The sequence below is a fragment of the Lynx canadensis genome, chromosome E3 (genome assembly GCF_007474595.2).
Source record: "Lynx canadensis isolate LIC74 chromosome E3, mLynCan4.pri.v2, whole genome shotgun sequence".
Lineage (NCBI taxonomy): Eukaryota > Metazoa > Chordata > Mammalia > Carnivora > Felidae > Lynx > Lynx canadensis.
Window position 1 is genome coordinate 26,478,513 of NC_044318.1, and position 23,483 is coordinate 26,501,995.

The 23,483-nt window shown below is 44.7% G+C and overlaps 1 protein-coding gene across 1 annotated transcript in view; it reads left to right on the forward strand.

Annotated features, from left to right (window-relative positions):
• CALN1 (calneuron 1) overlaps positions 1-23,483 on the forward strand; it is a 386,428-nt gene that overhangs the window by 169,888 nt on the left and 193,057 nt on the right. The window contains exon 3 of the mRNA XM_032591641.1: positions 21,851-21,963. Within this exon, the coding sequence (XP_032447532.1) occupies positions 21,851-21,963 (113 nt within the window). The remainder of the gene's footprint in view (positions 1-21,850; positions 21,964-23,483) is intronic.

The window sequence follows — 23,483 nt, forward strand, 5'->3', positions numbered from 1 at the left end:
CCCCACCTCCCTGGCTGAGTTACCCAATCCGATAGAGTTGTTTAGAATTGCCCATCTGGCAAACAAAAGTACCTGCCAGACTTAGTTTTATCTTACCTTAACTGGCTCTGAATAGTTTTCTCAGTAAAAAGTTCAATTGCACCTTGACGGTTCATAGAATCTTCATAGAATGAAACTTTTTTTTTTCTTATTTTCTCTTAAGAAGGCATGTATCCCATTCTATAAAAGCTGGGCACAGTAATTCAAATATACACTCGGGTATACCATCCAAGGCAGACTTTTTCAGCTGCCACTATATGAAATGACATAGCTTGATTGACTCTCCCATTAAATCTAGAAGTAGGATGAGTTCCTGGCTGGTTAACTCAGCCACTCGCGATGTCGGAATCTGAAGTTAGAACTCTGCAGTTCTCTCGGCTTCTCCTCGTGGATACAAGACGTCTGCTATGTATCTCATCTTCACAGGACAACATCCAAAGCAAGGTGTGTCCCCCTTTTAAAGAGAGGGCAGCTTTTCCCAAGCAACCCCCAACTCTCTTCCTTTATAGGACATCAGGCGCCACACCATTTTGATTTTTTTTTTTAACGTTTATTTATTTTTGAGACAGAGAGAGACAGAGCATGAACGGGGGAGGGGCAGAGAGAGAGGGAGACACAGAATCGGAAGCAGGCTCCAGGCTCTGAGCCATCAGCCCAGTGCCCGACGAGGGGCTCGAACTCGTGGACCTCGAGATCGTGACCTGAGCTGAAGTCGGACGCTTAACCGACTGAGCCACCCAGGCGCCCCTGACCATTTTGAAAGATTATTACATGGTTTGCAGATGTGCAAGCCTGCCGATTCATGCAAGCTGAGAGCTATCAGCCTAGAAGAGTTATTTTTTTAATTTTTAATTAACATACAGTAGAATTTTTAAAGTAACAGACAGGTCTCTGAATTTTAACCTGCGTAGGTTCATGTAACCACTGATCCATACAGAACAACTTGATCATGCCAAAATATCTCCTCATGTGTCTAAATTCATGACAGATATTGGGCTCTAGTTTTTTTTTTTGTTTGTTTGTTTTGTTTTGTTTGTTTCTTATGCCTTTGACTGTCTTTGGTATCAGGGTAACGTTAGCCTCATAAGATAAGTCGAGACGTGTTCCTTCCTCTCTTATTTTCTGGAAGAGATTGTGTAGAATTGATATTATTTCCTCTTCAAATGTTTGGTAGAATTTGCCAATGAAGCCATCTGGGCCTCAAGATTTCTTTTTCGGAAAATTTTCAATTATGAATCTAATTTCTTCAGTAGGACTATTCAGCTTATGCCGTCCTGTCTTTCATCGTTGGCGAGTTTTGGGTTGTTTGAGGAACCAGTACATTTCCTTTGTCATCCTTGCTCAGAGTTGATATCGCTCTACCTACATTGACAGCTCCATCAGACATGTTATCATTTTTGTCCTCAGCCATCAAGCGGTTTTAAAGAACAAAACGGGGTAAGAATAGGCTATTGCAGTTACCCAGTCCTTCATTCCTGAGGTCCTGAGTTTCATTTTCACTCTGAGGAAGTTCCTTTAAAAATTATGTTTGAGTAGGCCTGCCGACAATGATTTTCTCTGCTTTTCTTCATCTGGAAATTTCTTCATTTCACCTCCATTCCTGAAGCATATTTTCACCAGATCTAGAATTGGGTTGACTATGCTTTTCTCGTAGCACGTTAAGTCTGTTGTCTCACTTCTACTCGACCTTCGTATTTCATGATGAGAAATCTGTATTCATCCAAATCATTGCTTCCCTACTGATAATGCTGCTTTCTGGATTTTTTTCTTCATCTTTATTTATCAGAAATTTGATCATGGTCTATATGAGCATGAGCATTTTTTTTTAAGATTTATTCTATTTGGGGTTCACTGAATTTCTTGAACCTGTTTATTTCTGTCAACGAACTTGGAAAGTTTTCAGTCATTTATTCCCTCACATATTTTTTTCTTTATAGCCTTTCTCATTTCCTTTTGGGACTCTTATAGAATGGACATTAATCACAGAAGAGGAGAGGGGAATAACCCATAATTTTTATTGATGTCTATGCAAGTTCACTAACTCTTTTATCACTCCTATTTTGTAGTTGACCTTCTCTACAGAGATGTTGTTGAGAGTGGCTTTTTTCTTCAGTTTTAAAGTACCTGTTAGATTCTTATTTATATCATCTATGTCTTTGGTGAAACGTTCTATCTTTACATTCCTCTCAAGAGCATTTGCCCTGACTCATTGCAGTATCGCTATTGTGGTTAAGCTTTTTTTTTTTTTTTTCCAGATAATTCCAACACGTGTCATTGGCATTTCTAGATTGTGTTTTCTTACGCAGGTTGAGACTTCCCTGGTTCTTCATAGGCTGACCGATTTTTTATTACACCTTGGACATTTTGAAGGTTTTGTTATGAGACTCTCGGCCTTTCAAAATCCCGCGGAGAATGTTGATACCCTTGTTTAAGCAGGAGTTGATTTGGTTGGGTGTAAGCCACAAATTCCGACCAGCTTTCTTTGGGTTGTGAGTCTAGTGCCCGGTCAGTTTTCAGAGCCTCTGCACTGTGATTCAGATCTAGTCTGCCATCCTGGGACCTGAGTAGAAGTCAGTCCTGTTTTTCTGCTCAAAGTCTATGGGCTACTCTTCAGGGTCAGCTGAGTGAACAGCTTGTGGATGAGCCCAGGATTTCATAAACGATATTATGGGGTAGCTTTGCCAAGCCCTTCGCTGTCCCAGATCTTCCTGATCCTTTCCAGTTCTGGTCCTTTTTATTCGTACAGCCAGAAATATGGGGCTTTATAATTGTCCCATTCTGCTACACAGTTTCCGTGGCTGTGCCAGCTTCTTGATCCAAATGACAAGAGAAGAGAAAGAGAAAAAAAGCATCAGGGGTTTCCCCTGTCCGAAGACGATGGTTCCTCTGATCCAAGGGGAAGGTTCTTCTCCCTCAGACCTTCTCGGTGCCTACAGGTGCCCGAGGGACCGGAGACATGAAAAAAGCATTAAGTATTTCCCTCACTCTCTCTGAGCATTGACAGACCCCCTTTGCACCGTGAAGTCAGAATTAGAGGGTTTCCTGGAGCTCCTGCTGCCCACACCAGGGCCCATTCTCAGGCTGGCTCCTAGCTGGGGCATGCCGGAAGGGAAATACAGTAAACTCTTTGCTGGCTTGTTGTGCGTCACATTCGGGTCTTCTTCCCCAATTCTCCTGCTAATGTTTACCTCTCAGACTCTTCACGTAGCTGCTGCACACGTTCTGTCTGGGTTTCATAGCCACGTTCAGTGCGAGAGACGGGGTAGAATGTTGTTCCATCTACCCATAGCCAGAAACTCTCGGAAAACGTTCGCAAAAGGTCTCTTCGGCTTCAGTGGTGAATCAAATGTTGTATCATAAACTAAGTCACTATACCTGCGCTATGGAGAATCAGGTGTCTCTAAAATACTGAGTGAGGGGCGCCTTCGTGGCTCAGTTGGTTAAGTGTCCGACTTCGGCTCAGGTCATGAGCTTGCGGTCTGTGGGTTCGAGACCTGCCTTGAGCTCTGTGCGGACAGCTCGGAGCCTGGAGCCTGCTTCGGATTCTGTGTTCCCCACCCCTCCGCCCGTCCCCCACTCACACTCTGTCTCTCAAAAATGAATAAATGTTAAAATAAAATAAAATAAAATAAAATACTGAGGGAATGCTGCAGTACTCTCCAAGAAATAAGGATATAGGCTGCTATGAGTCTTCCACTGTTGGTATACTGTGAATGCCTGGGTCCATGATTGACAGTCATCTACATCTTGAGAGCCAAACTCTGAAATCTGTTAGAATTGTTTGTTTTCTGGAATGTTGTGCTTACAATAAGATTTCAGAGTAAACCAATTCCCAAATAGTTTCCTTTAAATTTAGTTTAGAGTCCGGGGCGCCTGGGTGGCTCAGTCGGTTGAGCGTCCAACTTCAGCTCAGGTCGTGGTCTCGCAGTTCATGAGTTCGAGCCCCGCATCGGGCTCTGTGCTGACAAACAGCTCAGAACCTGGAGCCTGCTTCGGATTCTGTATCTCTCTCTCTCTCTCTCTCTCTCTCTCTCTCTCTCTCTCCCCCTCCCCTGCTCATGCTCTGTCTCTCTCTGTCTCTCAAAAATAAATAAATGTTAAAAAAATTTTTTTAAATAAATTTAGCTTAGAGTCCTGATTTTACTGAATTTTCCCTTTAGGAAGCTTCTGACAGTGCAGGAGTACTAAGTACTGATAACGTCAGGATTTTTGGTTCAGTCCGTACGTATTTACTTGGCAGATGTTATTTTTTAAATTTTTATTTATTTATCTTGAGAGAGAGCGAGAGAGAGAGCGCACAAGTGTGGGTGGAGTGGGGGCAGGGCAGAGAGAGAGGGAGAGAGAGAATCCAAAGCAGGCCCCACACTCAGTGCAGAGCCCAACATGGGGCTCGAGCTCGTGAACCGTGAGATCATGACCTGAGCCGAAATCACAAGTCAGATGCTTAACCAATGGAGGCACCCAGGCGCCCCTTGGCATGTGTCCCTAACACTCTCACTTGAGCATTGCTCTTACACATCATCCTTGCATTGCTAAGAAGAGACAGGGTTAGTGTCAGAAGGAAGTTGTCCCTCCTGACCGAGGTTTGGGGCTCTAGATCTTGGGAAGAAAGAAACGGAGAATGACCCTGCACACCATAGATGGGACGCCATTTCTACGCGTGGTTCCTTCATTTTCCTTGATAAAGATTGTTTTAGGAGACCGTTGAAAAGAAAGAAATTCCCCATGTCTTGTATATCCTAGAAGTTTTAAAGCTGTTTCATACACTTCTAGAATTTCCATTTAAAAGTGTGAATGAAATTGGGTATTCACAATCCAGGAAGCATCACATTTGGGTCTAAGTCCACATTTAAAACCTTGAACCTTCAGTGAAATGGAAACAGGTAAAGATGATTCTGTCTCCCCCCTGGCGACAGCCAGGTTTTAAAGGCAGACAGTTCCAGAGGTTGTTTTCAACTTCCGTTTGTTTGAGGCAGCGTCCTAGCTTTTGTACATCACTGTCCTTTTGTGTTGCATTGTTTCTCAGGGTGCCTGGCGCCTGTGATCTTCACGGGACAGCACGTGTTGTTTTTTTTTTTTTTTCATAGGGGATTTGGTGAAGTTATTGTCCTCAACTATTTCGGTTCAGAAGTCATCTTTCAAAGTCCCAAACCCTTGGCCTTCTGCCCAGCGTGTGGACCCCGTATGACAGACACACTGGTGGGGGTGCTCTAAAGATTTTGGGTAGTTTCAGCTTTCAACAGCCCCGGCAGGCAGCACGCAATGTTTACTCCCACTTTGCACTCAAGCAAGCTAATGATTACTGGAGGTAGAATAATTGGACTCATCATCATCCAGGGACTCATGGGGACGAGACGTAGATGTTTACTGTGTTGTGATTTTTTTCTTAATATGTGTTATGGCGACAGGGCCTCCGAAGAGCAGTTTTCTATACGATTCTCATTTCATGTGAAATGATATGGGTGGTGATTGTCTAACATTCTGTATAAGATGGGTCGGTGCTGAGCAAACTCTTACTTCGGTACAATTCGGAAAGCTGTAGTACACGTTCCGTGGAGGACGTCCTCAGGATTCGGCTATACTCTTGGTCCTGCAGAGCCGTTACCCCTGAAGAACTATTTCAGATGGACACTTAACTCATTAAAAAAGAGAAATAACTTACTGTTGTATTATAATCCTATGATGTGCTCTTCTAGAAGCAATTGGACCTTCCAAAAATCGGGGACTGATTGAGAAAACTCTAGCTCTCTGTAGAGTGTTATGGGGCTCATTACGTTTTAAAGATTTTTAATCTCACGGGAGATGTTCACCATAGAACCTCAAGGAGAAAGGACAGGAAAGTATTACTTCCATAGTTTTCTTTATTCGCTGAGGAGAAGATACGGTAATGTTACCTCTGGGGGGTGGGTTGATTTTCAATTTAATATTTACATTCTTCATTCGTTTCCAGTTTTCATTGTTACAAATAATGCCGCGATAGGCAACATAGTGCGGGGATCTTTCTCCAGATTTCTGATGGAAGTCTTTAGGATGGAGTCCAGAAAAGGAATTCCTGAATCAAAGGAAAATAGTATTAAAAAGGGGCTTTTAATCTCGGGGGTACTGCCAAATTAGTGTCGAGAAAGGCTGTGCCAAGGCCTGTTCCCATCAATGTGAATGTGAAGTCGTGGCAAACTGCGGACTCGATCTTAAAATCAGACTTAAAAATGCAGTCTTGGGGCACCTGGGTGGCTCAGTCGGTTAAGCCTCTGACTTCGGCTCAGGTCATGATCTCACAGTTGGCGAGTTCGAGCCCCATGTTGGGCTTTGTGCTGACAGCTCAGAGCCTGGAGCCTGCTTCGGATTCTGCGTCTCCCCCTCTCTCTGCCCCTTCCCTGCTCATGCTCTGTCTCTCTCTCTCTCTCTCTCTCTCTCAAAAATAAATAAACATTAAAAAAAATGCAATCTTTGCATCCTGGGGATGTGGGAAATGCTATCTCATTATTGCTTTTAATTTGCATTTATTTTCATACTATTGAAAGTTGAACATTTTCCACATGTTTAACTTTTGTATTTTTCCTTTATGAGTTACCTGTTCACATCCTCTAGCATTTACGCCTTCGTGAGTTCCTTTGTATTTGAAGAGTATTATCCCATTCCCGTATTCACTGCATACAGTTTTCCTAGTTTATTGCTAAATATTTAATCTAGTCTCTGACATCTTTAACATACAGAGGAGGTTGGCAGCTCTGTGAGTCTTTACTTTTCTGCTTTTCTTTTATTGATTTGCAGCTTAGAAACGTTTTTCCTATTTTACCCGTGTATTCTAATTTATGTCTTTAGTGTTTTATAGTAAAATACGAACAGCAAATTGGTTTTTCCGTCGTAATTCTTCTCTTCCTAACACCATTTGACAAGGAAGCCTTTTCTCTACTCAATTATTTCTATTTATTGCCCATATTTACAAGGACTTAGTTCTGGACAGTCCTGTTTTATCTCCTGTCCATTCTTACATCAGTACTTTTTTTTTTTCCCATTATTGTAGTTCTGTAATACATTTTATTAATAGATATGGCATTACTGTTCTTAATTATCTTTAAAGATTTTCTTGGCCTGTTCATTCTTCCAAATGACCTTCCGAGTCATTGGGAAAGCTTGCCAAAAAAATTCCATAGGGATTTTTATTGAAATTAAACATCTAAATGAACATCTTTGCAGTAACCTTTCCATCACGAAGCATAGTATCATTTGCCGTTTTCTTTAAAGGCTTTTCTTTTAAAGCTTATTTGCTTGTTTGTTTTTTTTGTATTTATTTAAGCAATCTTCACAGCCAACGTGGGGCTCGAACCCACGACCCTGAGGTCAAGAGTCGCAAGCTTTTCCAATTGAGCCAGCTGGGTGCTCTGAAAGGTTTTTTAAAATATCTCACTAAAGTTGTATAGGTTTCCTCATCTGAGCCCTAAATATCACTTTTGAGTGTATTCCTGGTTATTTTGTCCTTTATGTGCGATCATAGAGATTTTTCTCTTTGGATGATGGTCGTTTTCTCTAACATGTATTTAATCAGTGCTGATTCATCTTTGCTGGCTTTGTGGTTAACATCGAGGACGCTGGAGTCACACTGCCGGCATTCAGACCCCAGCTGGCCCAGGCCTGGCCAGTGCACATGGGACCTAACCTCTGCTGGTTTCTGCTTGCTGATTTTAGGTCATGAACTAAGACCCACCTCGTCCGTGCGCATCAACAGTCGAACGCGTTAATTCAGGTCATTCCAAGCACTCATCTGTTCTGCTGTTCTTTCTTTGGCGTCCCTGTCCTTCTCAAGTTAAGAACCTCCTGTCCAGGCCCCTTCTCACCTCTAATGCTTACCACCCAGTATTCCAGTGTGCCTGTGAATTTGCGTCTTTGGAAATCAAACTTTTTAGTTCCTGGGAGCCTTTGTGTCCTCTGATTTCACTCCCTGAGAGCTCAGATTTCCTTCCTTTTTGTTTTCTTTCTCTTGGTACATTCTTCCTCCTCCCATCGCGGTGCAGGGGGAGCCAAGTGCACCAAAAGCGGTCGGGTCCCCTCCCTCTTTTCACCACACCTCCCTGAAGGGAGCTGCTATTCCTTTGTCTGCCTACAGTTTTCTGCCCTCCTTCTCTGCCAAGGCGCGGGTTCTTGGGCATTGGGAAATGCACAGGTAGAGGAGGGCCCCACGTTGCCCATCTCATGTCTGAGCAGAGAACAGGTGTCCCTCTTCCAGTGAGGCTTGAGGAGGAAGCCCCTCTCTGGCGGGGAGACCGCAACCTACAGAACAGCCTTTCTCCAAGTGTTTTGGGAGTCAGTGGGGTCAGGAACCACCCACCAGCCTGCCGGAGTGAACGGGTGCCGCTCTTTCCCCAGGGGCCTCACCCGTGAGGCAGCCCGACCCTCCACACCCTCCCTCTACCTTCCTTCACCTTCCCTCCAGGCGCCCTCTCTGCCCAGACCTGCGCCCACCACAGAGGGGACCTGCCAGGAGGCTGGAGGGAAATGATTTAGGAGCCCCTGCTGCTGCCTTCTCCAGAAGTCCCTTGGCTCTTCTTTCCTGTAAAAAAGATCTAAATGGTTTTTGCCGCCACACAAGAAAACCATTGATTTTCTAAATGTTTGTCTGTACCTAGCCACCGTTACTACATTCCCCAGAATCACAGTTGGGTCTTTTGTTTTTTCTAGACAGACAATCGTACTGTCCTTAGAATAGTGATCATCTTGGTTTCTCCATTCCTGTGGTCATATGTTTTACTTCTGTTTCCTGCCCTATTGTTGGCCAGCCTATTGGGAATGATTAGAATAAAAACGGTAACAAGCATCCTGGTTCCTTGCGTATTTGAATGCAGATTCTTTCCACATATGCGGATGTCCACTGTTTTCTTAAGATCCGTCACTCTTACTTTTTTTTTTTTTTTTTTAGGAAGTCTTATTCTTTGCCCAGTGTAAAAAGTCCTGAATGGATATTATATTTTAATCAGATCCATAGAGACCAGCACTTTAAGGAATTGCATCTATTGATGTGATTCATCATATTAATTGATTTCCCTACTATTAAATTGTACTCAAGTCTTGGAATAATCTGTATGCAGCTGTGGTAATGATATGCCCCGATTCGAGAGACCCCCTGAAAACAAACCACCAGAGCCCAGAGCCAAAGCCAAGCGGCAAGGGTCATTTATTGCAGGTTCGAACCCGGTTCTCCGCGCACTCGTCGCCGGTGACGCAAGAGGCCCCGAGCAAGGATCTTACAGCTTCTTTTATAGACAGGCACAAACAAGTTAGGAATTTTTTTGAGGTTACAGAGTTGTTATAGGCTGACATTTAAATTTGAACGCTCAGCAGAACTTGATTGGTTCCCGCCTTTATTTCAAACCATTCAGCAGATCTTGATTGGTTCCTGCCTTTATGTCAGACTACGACCGGGCACGCCCTGGCTGGTTTCGGGAACGGCGGGGGGAGGGAAAGATATTTCTTTGCAGTTGTGAATACACCTGGTAACTTTTCTCTTAGCCTCTCAGTAAGCTGTGCTTTTAGTATATTTCAAATTAGATTTTCAAGTTCAGGCTTCAGGACTTTTACCTGTATCCGTAAGTGAGGTTTGTCAGTAGTTTTCCTCTTGTGTATTTTGGTATCAGAGTTACATTTGCTTTTCCTCTTTTGCTTTATCCTGGAAGAGTTTATATGACAAGAAGAATATTATTTCTCAACAATATGAAAAAACTCAAGGTGCGATTGTTCCCATTTGAGAAGCTTTTCAGGTATTTTATTAGAATTGCTTTATAAATTCTTAAATCGTATTCCATTACTTTTCAGTCTTTTCTTAAATCACTACTGACAAACTGCCCCTTTTCAATAAAAGCACTAGTTTCACACCTGAAAGACTCCACCAGAAAACTTCTAGAACGAATACACAAAATCAGTAAAGTCACAGGATGCAAAATCAATGTACAGAAATATGTTGCATTTCTATAAAACAATAGCGAAGCAGCAGAAAGAGAAATGAAGGAATCAATCACATTTACAGTTGCACCAGAAACAAGAAGCTTTAAGATAGCCAGGAATAAACCTAACCAAGAGGTGAAAGGCCTGTACTCTGAAAACTAGAGAGCACTGATGAAAGAAATTGAAGATGAACCAAGGAAAGGGAAAGACATTCCATGTTCATGGATTGGAAGAAGAAATATTGTTAAAATGTCTATAATACCAAGAGCTATCTACACATTTAATGCAATCCCTATCAAACTACCAACAGCATTTTTCGCAGAGCTAGAACAAACTTTCTTAAAATTCGTATGGAACCGCAAAAGACCCCAAATAATCAAAGCAATTTTGAAAAAGCAAAGCAAAGCTGAAGGCACCACAATTCCAGACTTCAAGTTACCAAACCGTATGGTTCTGGCACAAAAATAGACACCTAGATCAATGAAATAGAAAAGAAAACACAGAAATTAACCCACAACTATATGGTCAATTAATCTTCAACAAAGCAGGAAAGAATATCCAATGGGGAAAAAGCCTCTTCAACAAATGGTGTTGAGAAAACTGAACAGCGACATGCAGAAGAATGAAACTGGACCACTTTCTTACACCATACACAAAAATAACTTCAAAATGGATTAAAGACCTAAATGTGAAACAGGAAACCATAAGAATCCTAGAAGAGAACATAGGCAGTAACTTCTTTGACATCAGCCTTAGCAACTTCTTTCTAGATATATCTCCCCAGGGAAGGGAAACAAAAGCAAAAATAAACTATTGGGACCTCATCAAAATAAAAAGCTTCTGCACAGCAAAGAAAGCAATCAACAAACTAAAAGGCAGCCTATAGAATGGGAGAACATATTTGCAAATGACACATCTGATAAAGGGTTGGTATCCAAAATATATAAAGAACCTATAAAACTCAATACCCCCAAAATAAGTAATCCAATTAAAAATGTGCAGAAGACATGAATAGACATTTTTCCAAAGAAGACATACAGATGGCCAACAGACACATGAAAAGATGCCCGATATCACGATCGTCAGGGAAATGCAGATCAAAAGGACTATCACCTCATACCTGTCAGAATGGCTAAAATCAACAACATGAGAGGGGCACCTGGGTGGCTCAGTCAGTTGAGCGTCCAACTTCAGCTCAGGTCATGAGCTCACGGCCTGTGAGTTCAAGCCCCGCATGGGCTGTTTGCTGTCAGCACAGAACCCACTTTGGATCCTCTGTCCCCTGCCCCCTCTGTCCCTGCACCTCCTCTGCTCTCTCTCTCTAAAAAATAAACATTAAAAAAAAAAGCATGGTATCTTGTTCCCATCTCTTATTTTCCCTTGTCCCTTCCTCCATGGTACCTCCTTTTGTCCTCCCTTTGTAGGCACGACCCCAGAATATCACATGGACAGAAGCTCCAGCCACAGGCAGCACTATGGTGGGTGTGGGGGCTGCAAGCTCCAGTCTCCTCTGCAGTGCCCTAAGCAGGCTGGAGACAGTAGAAACCCAGAGTGTAACAAGTCTTGGGAGTTGTTGTCATTTTTTTAATATACTGCTTCTTGATCATAATTCTTCAACCATAACTTCTCACCAGATTTAGAGCATTGGTGAATGGAGGCAGGAGAACAAACTCTGTTCAGAATTCTTTTACTGAATACTTACTAGACACCAGAAACTGCACTAGGCATTGCAAACTTTGACCTCACAACTGGAGTATTCGAAGGTGGTCAGTGACATCCATACATGCTGATGGTTGGCCAACATTGGGACCCATGGAATTGAAAGCGAAGAAAATGCAAAGATTGGTACAAAAAGGAGAGGGACGTTATTCTGGATACCCAAACAAACAAACAAAAAAATCTCCTTCCGAAAATTGTTCACTATAGAGAAAGAAAAAAGTTTAAGGAATACCTACTTTGTATTCCCAACCTGGTAGGTGAAAACAGCCCTCCACAGACAAGGACATTGGAGGATGAGGTGAGAAGATAAGATCTCGAGGCACAAATGGAAGAAAGAGAGACCCAGCTTCAGTGAGAAGAATACATGAGAACACTAACAGTGTTCTACTTAATGCAGTTGTACTTAGTACACTCCTCTATGTGTTACGTGAGAAGTAATACATTAGTGTATTCATTTTATGTAGGTGAACATCAATTCTCTTTGGAAAACCTGTTACGTTGGGGGTGGGGAAGCAATTGCAGAGACAGCTCTATGAAAAACCTACAGCCCTAACTTACCCTAAGTAAAGACAGAGGGAAATAAGAGAAAAATAAAATGATGACAGAGAAAATGATAGAGTTGAAAAACAGAAATTGGAGACTTGAATTTCACAAGAAAGAATAGCATGGGAATACTCAAAAGAATCATAAGAAGACATTTTCCTGAGCTGAAAGAGATAAGACTGTCTGATATTCTATCAGTTAAGAGCAGATCAAGCAGACAAAACTTAATAAGAGTTGCCACTTATTGTGACCAACTGCAGGCCAGGAGCATTGCTAAGGGATTTGACTTAAGGGGCCTCATTTATCTCTGTCAACAACACTGAAAGGTAGAGATGAGTGTGTCCATTTCATGAAGGCGTGAAGGAGGTCCAGATAATGTCACCCATAACTGACCGCACCGTTGATTGAGACGAAACCCAGGCTTGAACCCTGGTTGATCTTGACTCCACAACATTTGCTCTTTGAGTTAGGCAGTGTTGGCTTCCAAAATGATAATCCAAGCAATACAATCACAATAAGTAAGTCATCGGCCGTATACTGACTGCTGCAACTAACAAACGTTGTACCTCTCAAAATATTTGTGAAACATTTATAAATACAGGATTATATGCAAAATTACAGAAGCATCACCTAACTCTCTAGAACTGATATTAGCAGGCCACATTCTCCTATTCAAACCCAAAGAAATCAGGATTTAATAGTAATCAACATTTAAACAGAAGTTCCTAGGGGTGCCTGGGTGGCTCAGTCGGTTAAGCGGCCGACTTCGGCTCAGGTCATGATCTCGTGGTCCGTGAGTTCAAGCCCCGCGTCGGGCTCTGTGCTGACAGCTCAGAACCTGGAGCCTGTTTCAGATTCTGTGTCTCCCTCTCTCTGACCCTCCCCCGTTCATGCTCTGTCTCTCTCTGTCTCAAAAATAAATAAACGTTAAAAAATTTTTTTTTAAATAAAAATAAAAAAATAAACAGAAGTCCCTAAACCTCTCTGCAGTTGGAAAACACTCTCCTGATCAATAAAAAATACAAATTAGGGAAAAAAATGCAAATTCAAGATAAATTTTAAAGAAAATGACAAGAATGTTACATATCTCAAATATGTAGGTATTGATCAAAGCTTTCCCCAGAGGTAAACTCAAAGCATTAAAAATAATTTCATTATTTTACAAGATTGTGGAAAAAATGAAAGAAAACATTCAAAGAAAAATTTAGAAAAAAAGACATAAAAATAATGGGGTAAGATACAGTAAAATTGGAGTGAGGGCAGAATTAATTAATTGGAAAACACACACCTGTATACGTATCGTAACCAGTGTATAAAAAAAGACCAAATTTCTTGGGAAAAACTATGAAACATAAATGACTGGCGTATCAAATCTAGAAGAGTGCAAATAAAATTACAACTGAGGAAAGATATATAACAACAAATATAAAAGAAATAAACATTATGGGATACTTTGTGTAACTACAACTAATACATTTTTAAACTTGTTTTGCAAACCTAGGGTTTCCAATTGTTTTGTTTTTCTTCGAATTCCAGTTAGTTCACATACAGTTTGGTATTAGTTTCAGGGGTACAATACAGTGATTCAACATTTCCAAACAGTCCCCAGTGCTCGTCATGGGTGCGTTCCTTAATCCCCACCACCTCGTTCACCCATCCCCCCTCCCACCTTCCCTCTGGTAACCCTCAGTTAGTTCTCTATAGTGAAGCGTCTGCTTCTTGGTGTGTGTGTGTCTCTCTCTCCCTTTCTCCTTTGCTCATTTGTTTCATGTATTAAATTCTACATAGGAGTTAAGCCATATAGTATTTGTATTTCTCTGACTGACGTATCTCACTTAGCATAATACGCTCTAGCTCCAACTTGTTGTTGCAAATGGCGAGATTGCATTCTTTTTTACGGCCGAGTAATACTCCACTGTGTGTGTGTGTGTGTGTGTGTGTGTGTGTGTACCACATCTTCCTTACCCATTCATCAGTTGATGGACACTTGGGCTGTTTCCGTGGTTTGGCTGTTTCCACAGTATGGAAAGTGGCTGCACCAGTTTGCGTTCCATGAGAATATCTGGAAGCACACCCCGCCACACGAGAAACACCTACAGACCTGGGCTGGAGCTGCTCCCTGATCCGGGCAGCCGGGCAGAGACAGCCGGGCCGCCTTGGGAAGAGCTGCCTAACGCAGCGGCAAAGGAGCAGTCGGTTTAGGGTTGCCTTGAGGACCATCTGTGGGACTGATAGCATCCCGATGGAGGGGGAGACCACCGGAAGGCCAGGGGGCTTATAACCCGCCAACGGGGAGAGAGGCATAGCCCACTTGCAGGAACTATAGCTTGAGATTTCTCTTTCCCTTCCCCCTCCACCTTGGCCGTTTCCAACCCAGGTGAGGCCAGAAACCATAGCTGGATGGTGGGGAGGGAGGTGGACCTAGGAAGGACCAAGGAAATGTACCTATTCCTCTTCTCTGTTGCAGACCACTAGGCTGGGTCAGGCCCCAGTCCAAGGACGGGGGAAGATGCTTTTTCTACTAAGGCAGGTCTGGAGTCAACACGGTCGGTAGCCTGGACTGGACTTCTGATTCCTGAGAGTCAATAATAAATCTACAGGACCATCCCAGGGCTTCCCCCAGAGCCAGGAGAGAGCTGTAAGACAGGGGAGCTTGGACAGGGAATTGGGAGAAAGTAAAGTGGTTCCTGCTTGCCTCCCGTGGAGGCCAGGGCATCCAAGACACCAGCTGCGTGGGCTCTCCCGAGGCCCTTCTTGGTCTTCCTTTGCCCCCTTCTTTCCCTCCCCCTCTGCTCTTGATGAATTCATCCCGAAGGATACTGAAGGCAGACTTCATGGTTTCATTATTCTTTGAGCAGGTGGTTCAAAGATCAAAAAGGTATGAGAAAATATATAGTGAGATGTTGTCCCTTTCCTGTGCCTTGCCTGTCTGCCCAGACTCACACATGAAGAAACCAGTAACTATTATTAGTATTTTTTTTTTTTGCGGGGGAGCAGGAGGGGGGGATAAATATTTAAGCAAATAGGAGTGTATCTCCTCCTTGACCCCCTTGTTAATCCAGATCGTAGCATATTATGATAATAGTTCCACACCTGCTCTTTTCCCTTGATAGTCTGTCTTAAAGATCTTAGTAATCCGTCCATAGATCCTGAAGTCTTTTAGATCCTCGTTTTTAGCTTTTAGGCTCTCACCTCCCACCCCACCACCACCGCAAAGCCAGCGTGTCCCAAAGACCCGCTCCTCCTGACTTCTCCATCATTCCTAATGAGCTCCATCGTCTGCCAGGTGTCCCAGATTCAAACCTCAGGGTCATCGTCGCCTCTTCCCCTTCTGGTCCTTCCAGGTCTTGTCAGTTGCACTGGAAATGCATTCCCCCGGCTCCGGTCTTCCCCCCCCCCCCCCCCCCCCACCACCACCCCATTTCTACCCTGGCCTTCCTCTCCTGTTGTCTTACAGAACACCCCTTCTAAGCCGGCACTGCCCCATCCAGCCAGCACTGTTCCCGCTGACCAACGGTGGGCCGTGTGCTCATGCTCCCTCTTCCTGACTGGGACACGTTCCCCTGACTGGCATCAGGGACATGCGGGGGCTTCTCTCCTGCAGGAACCCAGCAGGAAGGGAGGGCGGCCGCTGCTCCTGGCCATCCTGCCTCCTTTCCGGTGTCCCCCGCGTTACTCAAGCGGCACACCTCATCACCCCTTCCAGCTTGTTAGAATCCTTCTCCTCGGTAGAGGCTCACTGCCGAGCCGCTGAGAATTTCCTAACTGGGGCCTTTACTTCTGCCCTTGTCCTGCCTTGGCACATTACTTTTAGGTCAATCACAGCACCCACTTGATTCTGTCCTGGGTAACAGACTGCAGGCTCCCGGAGGGTAAGCCTGTGCCTTATTCCTCTCTCTATTGCCCCACAGAAAACAGCCCCCACACCTGGCCCTTTGCAGGCATGCTTTCGGAATGCGGTTAATTGATTTCTCTTTTTTATTTATTTTTTTTAAGTTCACGTATTTATTTTGAGAGCGACGGGGCACGAGGGAGGGGCAGAGAGAGGAAGAGAGAGAGAATCCCAAGCAGGCTCCGCACTGTCAGCGCAGAGCCCGACGCGGGCCTCGAACCCACGGACCGCGAGATAGTGACCTGAGCTGCAGTTGGCCGCTCAACCGACTGAGCCACCCAGGCGCCCCTGTGGTTAATTGATGTCAGTGGAGTCAGACATTTGTGTCTTCCTCCTAACCCGTGTCCCTGTTTGGAGCCCACCCCCTCTTCATGTGTAGTCCTTTCCTTCCTTGTATTTGGCGTGATTTTTACTATAATTTCGCCTCATTGTGAATCTTTCAGCTGGTTGGTCTTAACGAACGATGTGTGGTCCTGACCCTCCTGAGGCTTCCTGCCCCAGTTTCAAGTGCATTGCTTTGACATCCATGGCGGGGGGACGAAACAGGACTCAGTCCTTAGCAGGGTTCTCTTCCTGCCCTTTTTACTAAGTGCATCGTGATATCTGGAGGTCTGAGAAAGGAAGATGAGGCCAGGAGCAAATGCCTTCTTCTCATCCTGCAGGTGCTCTCTCGCTCGAGCTTCGTGAAATAATTTCACCAAAGGGAGAGCGCTTGTTCAGTCCGTCACATTCCATGACATGTGGCGGGTCTGGGAAGCCGCCCGCCTTTGTCTCTGGGGGCAGGTGACTCCAGAATGGCAATCCAATGTCACCGGGCCAGGCCTGGACAGGCCTCGTTTATTAGAGCAGTTCTTTTCAGCGGAAGAGGTTTCGGATGCCTGGAGGGTCGTATGTGAGAGGCCTGGGTCCGCTGGGAGTTGACCATCCAAGGAGAATCACCGAGACCCCCAACTGCAGGCCGAGTGGCAATTTGGGGAAGAAATGGCTTTTAGGCAATGCTCGTTTGTATTAAGGTCCCTGAAGGCCATCTCGCCCAATTTCCCACTACATTCCTTCCTAAGTGGCCAGCTAGGTAGACCTTTTATGTTCTCAAAGCGTGCAGACACGAGACTGTACTGGGACTTGTCCTGGGGTCTCTGCTGCGCAGGCAGCTGGACAATGTGGAGGCTAATATCACGGAGCCCAGGCGGAGCCCCTCTGCGGCCACACACGAGCTGTGGGGCCGCAATCTCCTTTTAACCCCTTCTTGCCTACGTCTTCTCATGGGTAAAACGTGGAAGAGGAGAATCTGTTCATCGCGCTGGGGTTGAAGCAGACAAGGTGATCAACACAAAGCCCTGAGCTCAGCAGCTGGCATAGAGCACGTGTTAAATAAATACCTCCTCTTACTTATTGTGACTCTTTTCAACGATTAAGAAAGATCTCTTAGTCGTTGAGCTGAAGCCCATTAGCTAGACCAGAGGGAGCAATTTTGATTTCGTTTCGCCTCTATGTACCAGGCAGCCGTAGCCATCCCCTGCCGGGCAGTGCCGGGGTCAGGGAAAGGAATGTTCCAGACGGAGTCCAACCAGAACCCTGCTTCCCCAGAGGAGGCCCAGGTGTCTGCACACAATTTGTCAAAGTGTAGATACGTCAGTCTACTCCCAGAGTGGAATCCCAGATCTGCTCCCTGTGTGAGTTTCTGCAAGACACTGAACCTCTCCGTGCCTCCGTTTCCCCCTCTGTGGAAATGGGCTGCTGGAAGACTTCAGTGAACTAGGGTATGGAAATTTCTGTAAGCAATGCCCACCACGTAGTGGGTGCTCAGTAAAAGGGAGATATTTTGATTGTCATCAGACCTTCCGGACCTTGCTTCTGCCTGGGAATGGTTTTCGCATAAGGGACTTAATGAAAAACTTCCCTCTGAGATTCTATTTGTCTCAGTTTTCCTGGGATGGATGGAGTGTGGGGGGGTGGCGATGTGGGGCCACACTTCTGGGAGCAGCGTTGATAGCTTGTGGGGTGTTCCCAGTTCTGTTTGTTCAGGAAACTTGGATCTGCCGAAGAGAGCTTTTCCTCCGTCTCAATCGTAATAAAACTTTGTACTAGTGGTTGGACTGGGGCTGAGCTGTGCATTATGAGAAGGTGTCTTCATTTACGGTAGGTCTACAGAAAATGTGCTACGTATACACTTACTCAGGAGCCAGAGCTGAAAATCCTAAGAGAGGTGACGGGGCCCCACCTCGATTGTTTCTGCCACGTGTGGGCTTGCAGGAATCTCCCTTTGCTCCATAACAGTAAAAAAAAATGGTGGGGGGACAAGGGGGATCATATTTTGATCACAAAAAACTCTGAAGTCCCAAATGTCTTCTCTTAAATAGGTAGAAGCAAATTCTCCCATGAACTGGATCTCCCCTCCAAGTCACAGAAAGTCTGTGCTGAGAAAGCCTGTATTCCTGCACTGCAGTTAGCACTGCCCATAGGACCGTACTCCCCCCTTCCCCAGAACTTTCTCTCTGGTCAAGGATTTGAGTGGTGGATGGGCTGCTCCTGCCGCGGAGGCCATTTCTGCTGGTCAGTTTCGGGCTTGGTGTTCTCAGCCAAGGGCACCATCTGTGAACACTCCCTGAGGACTTTGGCCACAATTCCGTGTGGCCCCTTGGCATATACCAGTTCTGCACTGCCCCACTCCCATCACCCTATGGGGGAGGGGAGGTTTCAGGGAGGTGAATGGTCTCTGTCCTCCTACCTGGAAAGCGGACTGTTCAAAGACAGCCCTGATTCTCCTGGCTCTGAGAATCAGGTGCCCCGCCACATCCTATGGGCCACCCCCCGCCCCATTAGGCTTCCAAGTGAGAGAAAGCAGCTCTCACTACACTATGGCCAGCGGCTTGAGGGACCCGGCTTGGTGAACACATTTTAGTTAAGGTCATAGGGCTTCGTAAAAAATGATCCATGCCCTTGAGCTTCTAAGCCTTTGTGAACCGTTAGATGTTGCCTCAGGTGACAGACAGTTGGGATGATGCCCACCGCTAATAGAACAATAGTCCAGAAGGAGGGCTGGGGAAGGGGAACTGTAGTACTTGGGGCATCTTCTTGTCCAGTGTTTCTGGACCTTTCTTTTGCTCTTCCTTCTCCATCTCTTTCTCCTCCTCCTTCAGAGCCACCCCACTACAAGGAGACTTTTAAGACATTTGTTGCCCTAGTGCCTTACCCCATGGGATATTAATAGCACAGATGATTTGTATATCTGCTTATGTACTAAGACCCTAAGAGGGTCACAAACCATTGTAACATCTAAGATTATCTCCTAGGAATCAATTTTCACCTCATCAAGGGTGATACCATATCTATAGAGAATGCATATTCTAGTCTGAGATTTTTTGGCCATCTGGCACCAGACAAGCAAGGGTGACTCAGGGTGAGCAGAGGGTCAATGCAGGTGGATAACGAGTGTGCCTCTGTCTGAGACTTGGAGCCACGTGGAGCTAGCTCAGTGTGATTGCCAGGAAGACTGGGCCCTTCTTGTCCTATGCTTCCAACTTCCCACTTTCACAAATACTGGAGGACTATCTGGGGGCAAATATATTGGTCTGCATTTAAGATAGTTTCCTTGCCTCGTATTTCTCTTTAAAAAGTGAAGTTGGGGCGCCTGGGTGGCGCAGTCGGTTAAGCGTCCGACTTCAGCCAGGTCACGATCTCGCGGTCCGTGAGTTCGAGCCCCACGTCAGGCTCTGGGCTGATGGCTCAGAGCCTGGAGCCTGCTTCTGATTCTGTGTCTCCCTCTCTCTCTGCCCCTCGCCCGTTCATGCTCTTTCTCTCTCTGTCCCAAAAATAAATAAACGTTGAAAAAAAAAATTAAAAAAAAAAAAATAAAAAGTGAAGTTATTAGATCAAAAGGAATCAGCATGTTACAGCATCTAAAATACTGTCAGTCCGTATCCAGTATCTGGGATGAGTGTACCAGGAAGGCATAAGACAGCCCATCTCTTCTCTGTATCTCTGCCAGCATTCTAGAAGCCTTTGCTAATTTGAAAGGTAAGATGGTAACTCATCGTTGCTTGAATTAGCCTTCTCACGATGACCAGGAAGGGTGGAATTTTAGATGCCTCTGTCGTGTTGCACCGTGAGAAGGAAATCGGTTTCCTCCAGTAGCCCAGTGACTGTCCTATCCATTTGGTACTAAATCTTTCCTTTCCCACTGACTCTCCACGCCTCCCTTACCCCCTAGGGTGTTTTATCTACACCGCGATCTGTTTCTGGACTTCTTTTTCGGAATTATTGGCATCTTGATGATGACATCTGCTCAGCTTTTTGAAATAGGTTTTGAACGAGGACTCTTTGAAGGTGATTGCACTCTGGGAATGGATTGATGCATCTGCACTTTGCCAAACTTGTGTGCGGACACCTGGGCCATCTGCACCAGCTGGGCTAACATGTGGAGAGCTCTTGGTGGAGACGCCCCCCCTTGAGCAGTTCTAAGGGCACAGAATGGCACACTGATGAGTCACTGGGGCTCAGACAATACCTTGAAGGCCTGCTTTTGTCTAAGTTGGCTCAAGTCCACCCTTTGGTGGACAGTGTCAGATCTTGCATGAAAGATGCTGAACTGAGCAAAGAAAAAACAAGTAAGAGATATTCACTCACTGTGTAAGTACATACTGAGTACCCGCCGTCATGTGGAATATGCAAAGAAGTTTCAGACTGGGTCCGTGACCTTGCAGAGCTCACGATGGCAGGTGGGAAATAGGTATGCAAACCAGTGACTGGGACATGGACTGATAGGGCCTATGATAGATCGAGTTTGGCCAACTCTGTACAGTGAGATGAGGGTCAGAAAGAAAAACAAAAAGAGAACCTGATATTTAAGCTCTGTCTTAGAGAATGAGTTGACGTTCATCAGGTAGACCAGTGGGGAGATGGCATCCTGGGTAGAGGGAACAGCATGTACAGGGGCATGAAGTTCTGAGAGAGCATGGCATTGTGTGTAGGGGTGGGGAACAAAAGGCAGCGAAAGGGATAGTGGGACCTGAATGCCATACTGTGTTCTTTTCCAAAGATAAGGAAACCACTGATGCTGGGGTGCCTGGGTGGCTCAGTCGGTTAAACATCCAACTTCAGCTCGGGTCATGATCTCATGGTTTGTGAGTTCGAGCCCCACGTCAGGCTCTGTGCTGACAGCTCAGAGCCTGGAGTCGGCTTCAGATTCTGTGTCTCCCTCTTTCTGTGCCCCTCCCTCCCTCACATTCTGTCTTTCTTTCTCTCTCTCTCAAAAATAAATAAATGTTTAAAAAAAAAGATGCCACTGATGTTTAAAAAGCATGATCATTTATGCTTTGAGGGGGTGTAAACTCAGAACTGTATGGGAGACGATGTGGTGGTAAGAGTGTGAGGGCGGACAGCCATCTCAGTAGTAACATAATTATAACTGGGAACGTTAATTCTTGGAAACGTTTTCCTACCACAATCTTCAGAAGGGGACTGGCGATTGAATGGACAAGGAAGATCGAGCAGGCACAGGTATGGAAGAAGGGAAAGACTTGATCTCTAAATTTATATGTGGGTGACGAGGATAAAGCTGAAATTTCTATCATGTACAGCTGGACAATTTTCAGTAATGCTCTCAACTCTTCATTGACTGAGGTCATGCCAAGAAGAAAAGCATGGTGATGTTTATTTCATTGGGGACAGTAGGTCAGTTTCAACTACTTTTCAACTCATATTTCTATTTTCTCCTTCCAGGGGATGGCCAGGTGGACTTTGATGAATTCATGACAATTCTTGGCCCCAAACTCGTGTCTTCCGAAGGTCGCGATGGTTTTCTCGGAAACACAATAGACAGCATATTCTGGCAGGTGAGTAGGCATTTTTTTTTTAAAGATGAAATTTGACAGTAAACATGTGCCGGGGACTAACTTTTGAATCTGAATCCTTGAGCTTCTGTTCAGCATGTGAAGATCTCTTCTGGGATGGAGTGACATGTGTTCCTTGGACTGGATGTCTAAGTAGAGGTCCATACCAGTCCTCAAAGAATCAAAACTATACTCACTTAAAATTTAGACGAGTGAAATATCTCCCAATTTTTTTCTTAGAAACGGTTTGACATTTGGGGGAAATGATATTCCTCCACTTGTGATTCACAAAAAATTTTTTCCTGGGGGCACATAGAAAGGACATCATTGGTATTGCCTGAGCCCTGTTGTCCCTGGTTCCAAGGGACCTTGCAGAGTGGATGGCAGGATTGCCTCATGTGTTTAGATCCTATCAGTTCCCTTGTCCTTACTAGCACAGAATGATTTTATCTGAGAATTTGTGTTCGCTGCTTCTCAATTTGCTCTTACTTCTATCTTGTAACATCTCTTCGGACATTTCGAACATCTGCCTTTAAATTATTAAAATGCTACAAATCATTTTCGTACTAGTTCTTTAATCATAATATGTGACGATCAGTTCATGATTATGGAATTTGGGAAGGGGTTCTCAACTACTACTAAGCTCTGAATCAAATAATTTGTCAAATGACATTGAATTGTTGGTTAGACTTGTAAAACACGACTCCAATACAGTCTGGTTTCTTTAATTTCTTGATGTGCTTTTTTTGTCTTAACCAGAGATAATTCTCTAATCTAGGAAAACACTGCAGTCGACATGTATCTCTTGTCTTTTTCTGCCACCCATCTTGCATATAATGAACAAGCGCTTGATGTGAATATGTTATGCCCTATAGTCTGTCACCGTGGGGTTCACAAAAGACATTTAAGACATAGTCCTGGATCTTTAAGAATTTGGCTGGGGAAACACAATGAAGAGAGAGAAGACAAAGGAGAGATGTTTGGTGTGATGGTTACTAGTCTAATCTCCTTGACGCCTGGTACTTCACTCTTCGTGCCCTCAGCACCTCACACATTGTATACCGTAGACCTTCAATAACCAATTTTTGAATAGGATGAATAGAAGTTCCAGAAAGGAGACAAATGTGGTCTTGAGGGGTCAGATAAGGCTTTAGGAAATGAAAACTTTGAAATGTGGCAGGGCGTGAGAGACAAAGAAGTAAAAAGAGCATTCCAGGCTGGTCACGATGCGTTTGATTAGAGTGGAGGCAGTGAGCCTAGGATAGTCATTGTCCATAACGAAGGTATAGTTTGAAGGGAAAGACCTCAGGCCCCGCCGGCAGAATGGCTTTGGGACCCGAGCAACGAGAAGTCTTGAGATGATCCCAAGGTCAGGGATAAGGTCATGGAGAAAAGAAGTCTTTGTGTGGAATTGAATTCTCAGCTGGACCTGTTGAGTGCAAGGAGGGTCAGACAACCAAGAGAGGGGGGCAGGTCCACACGGAGCTACGTTCGGGGATGGATGGCAGACGAGGAGGCAGATT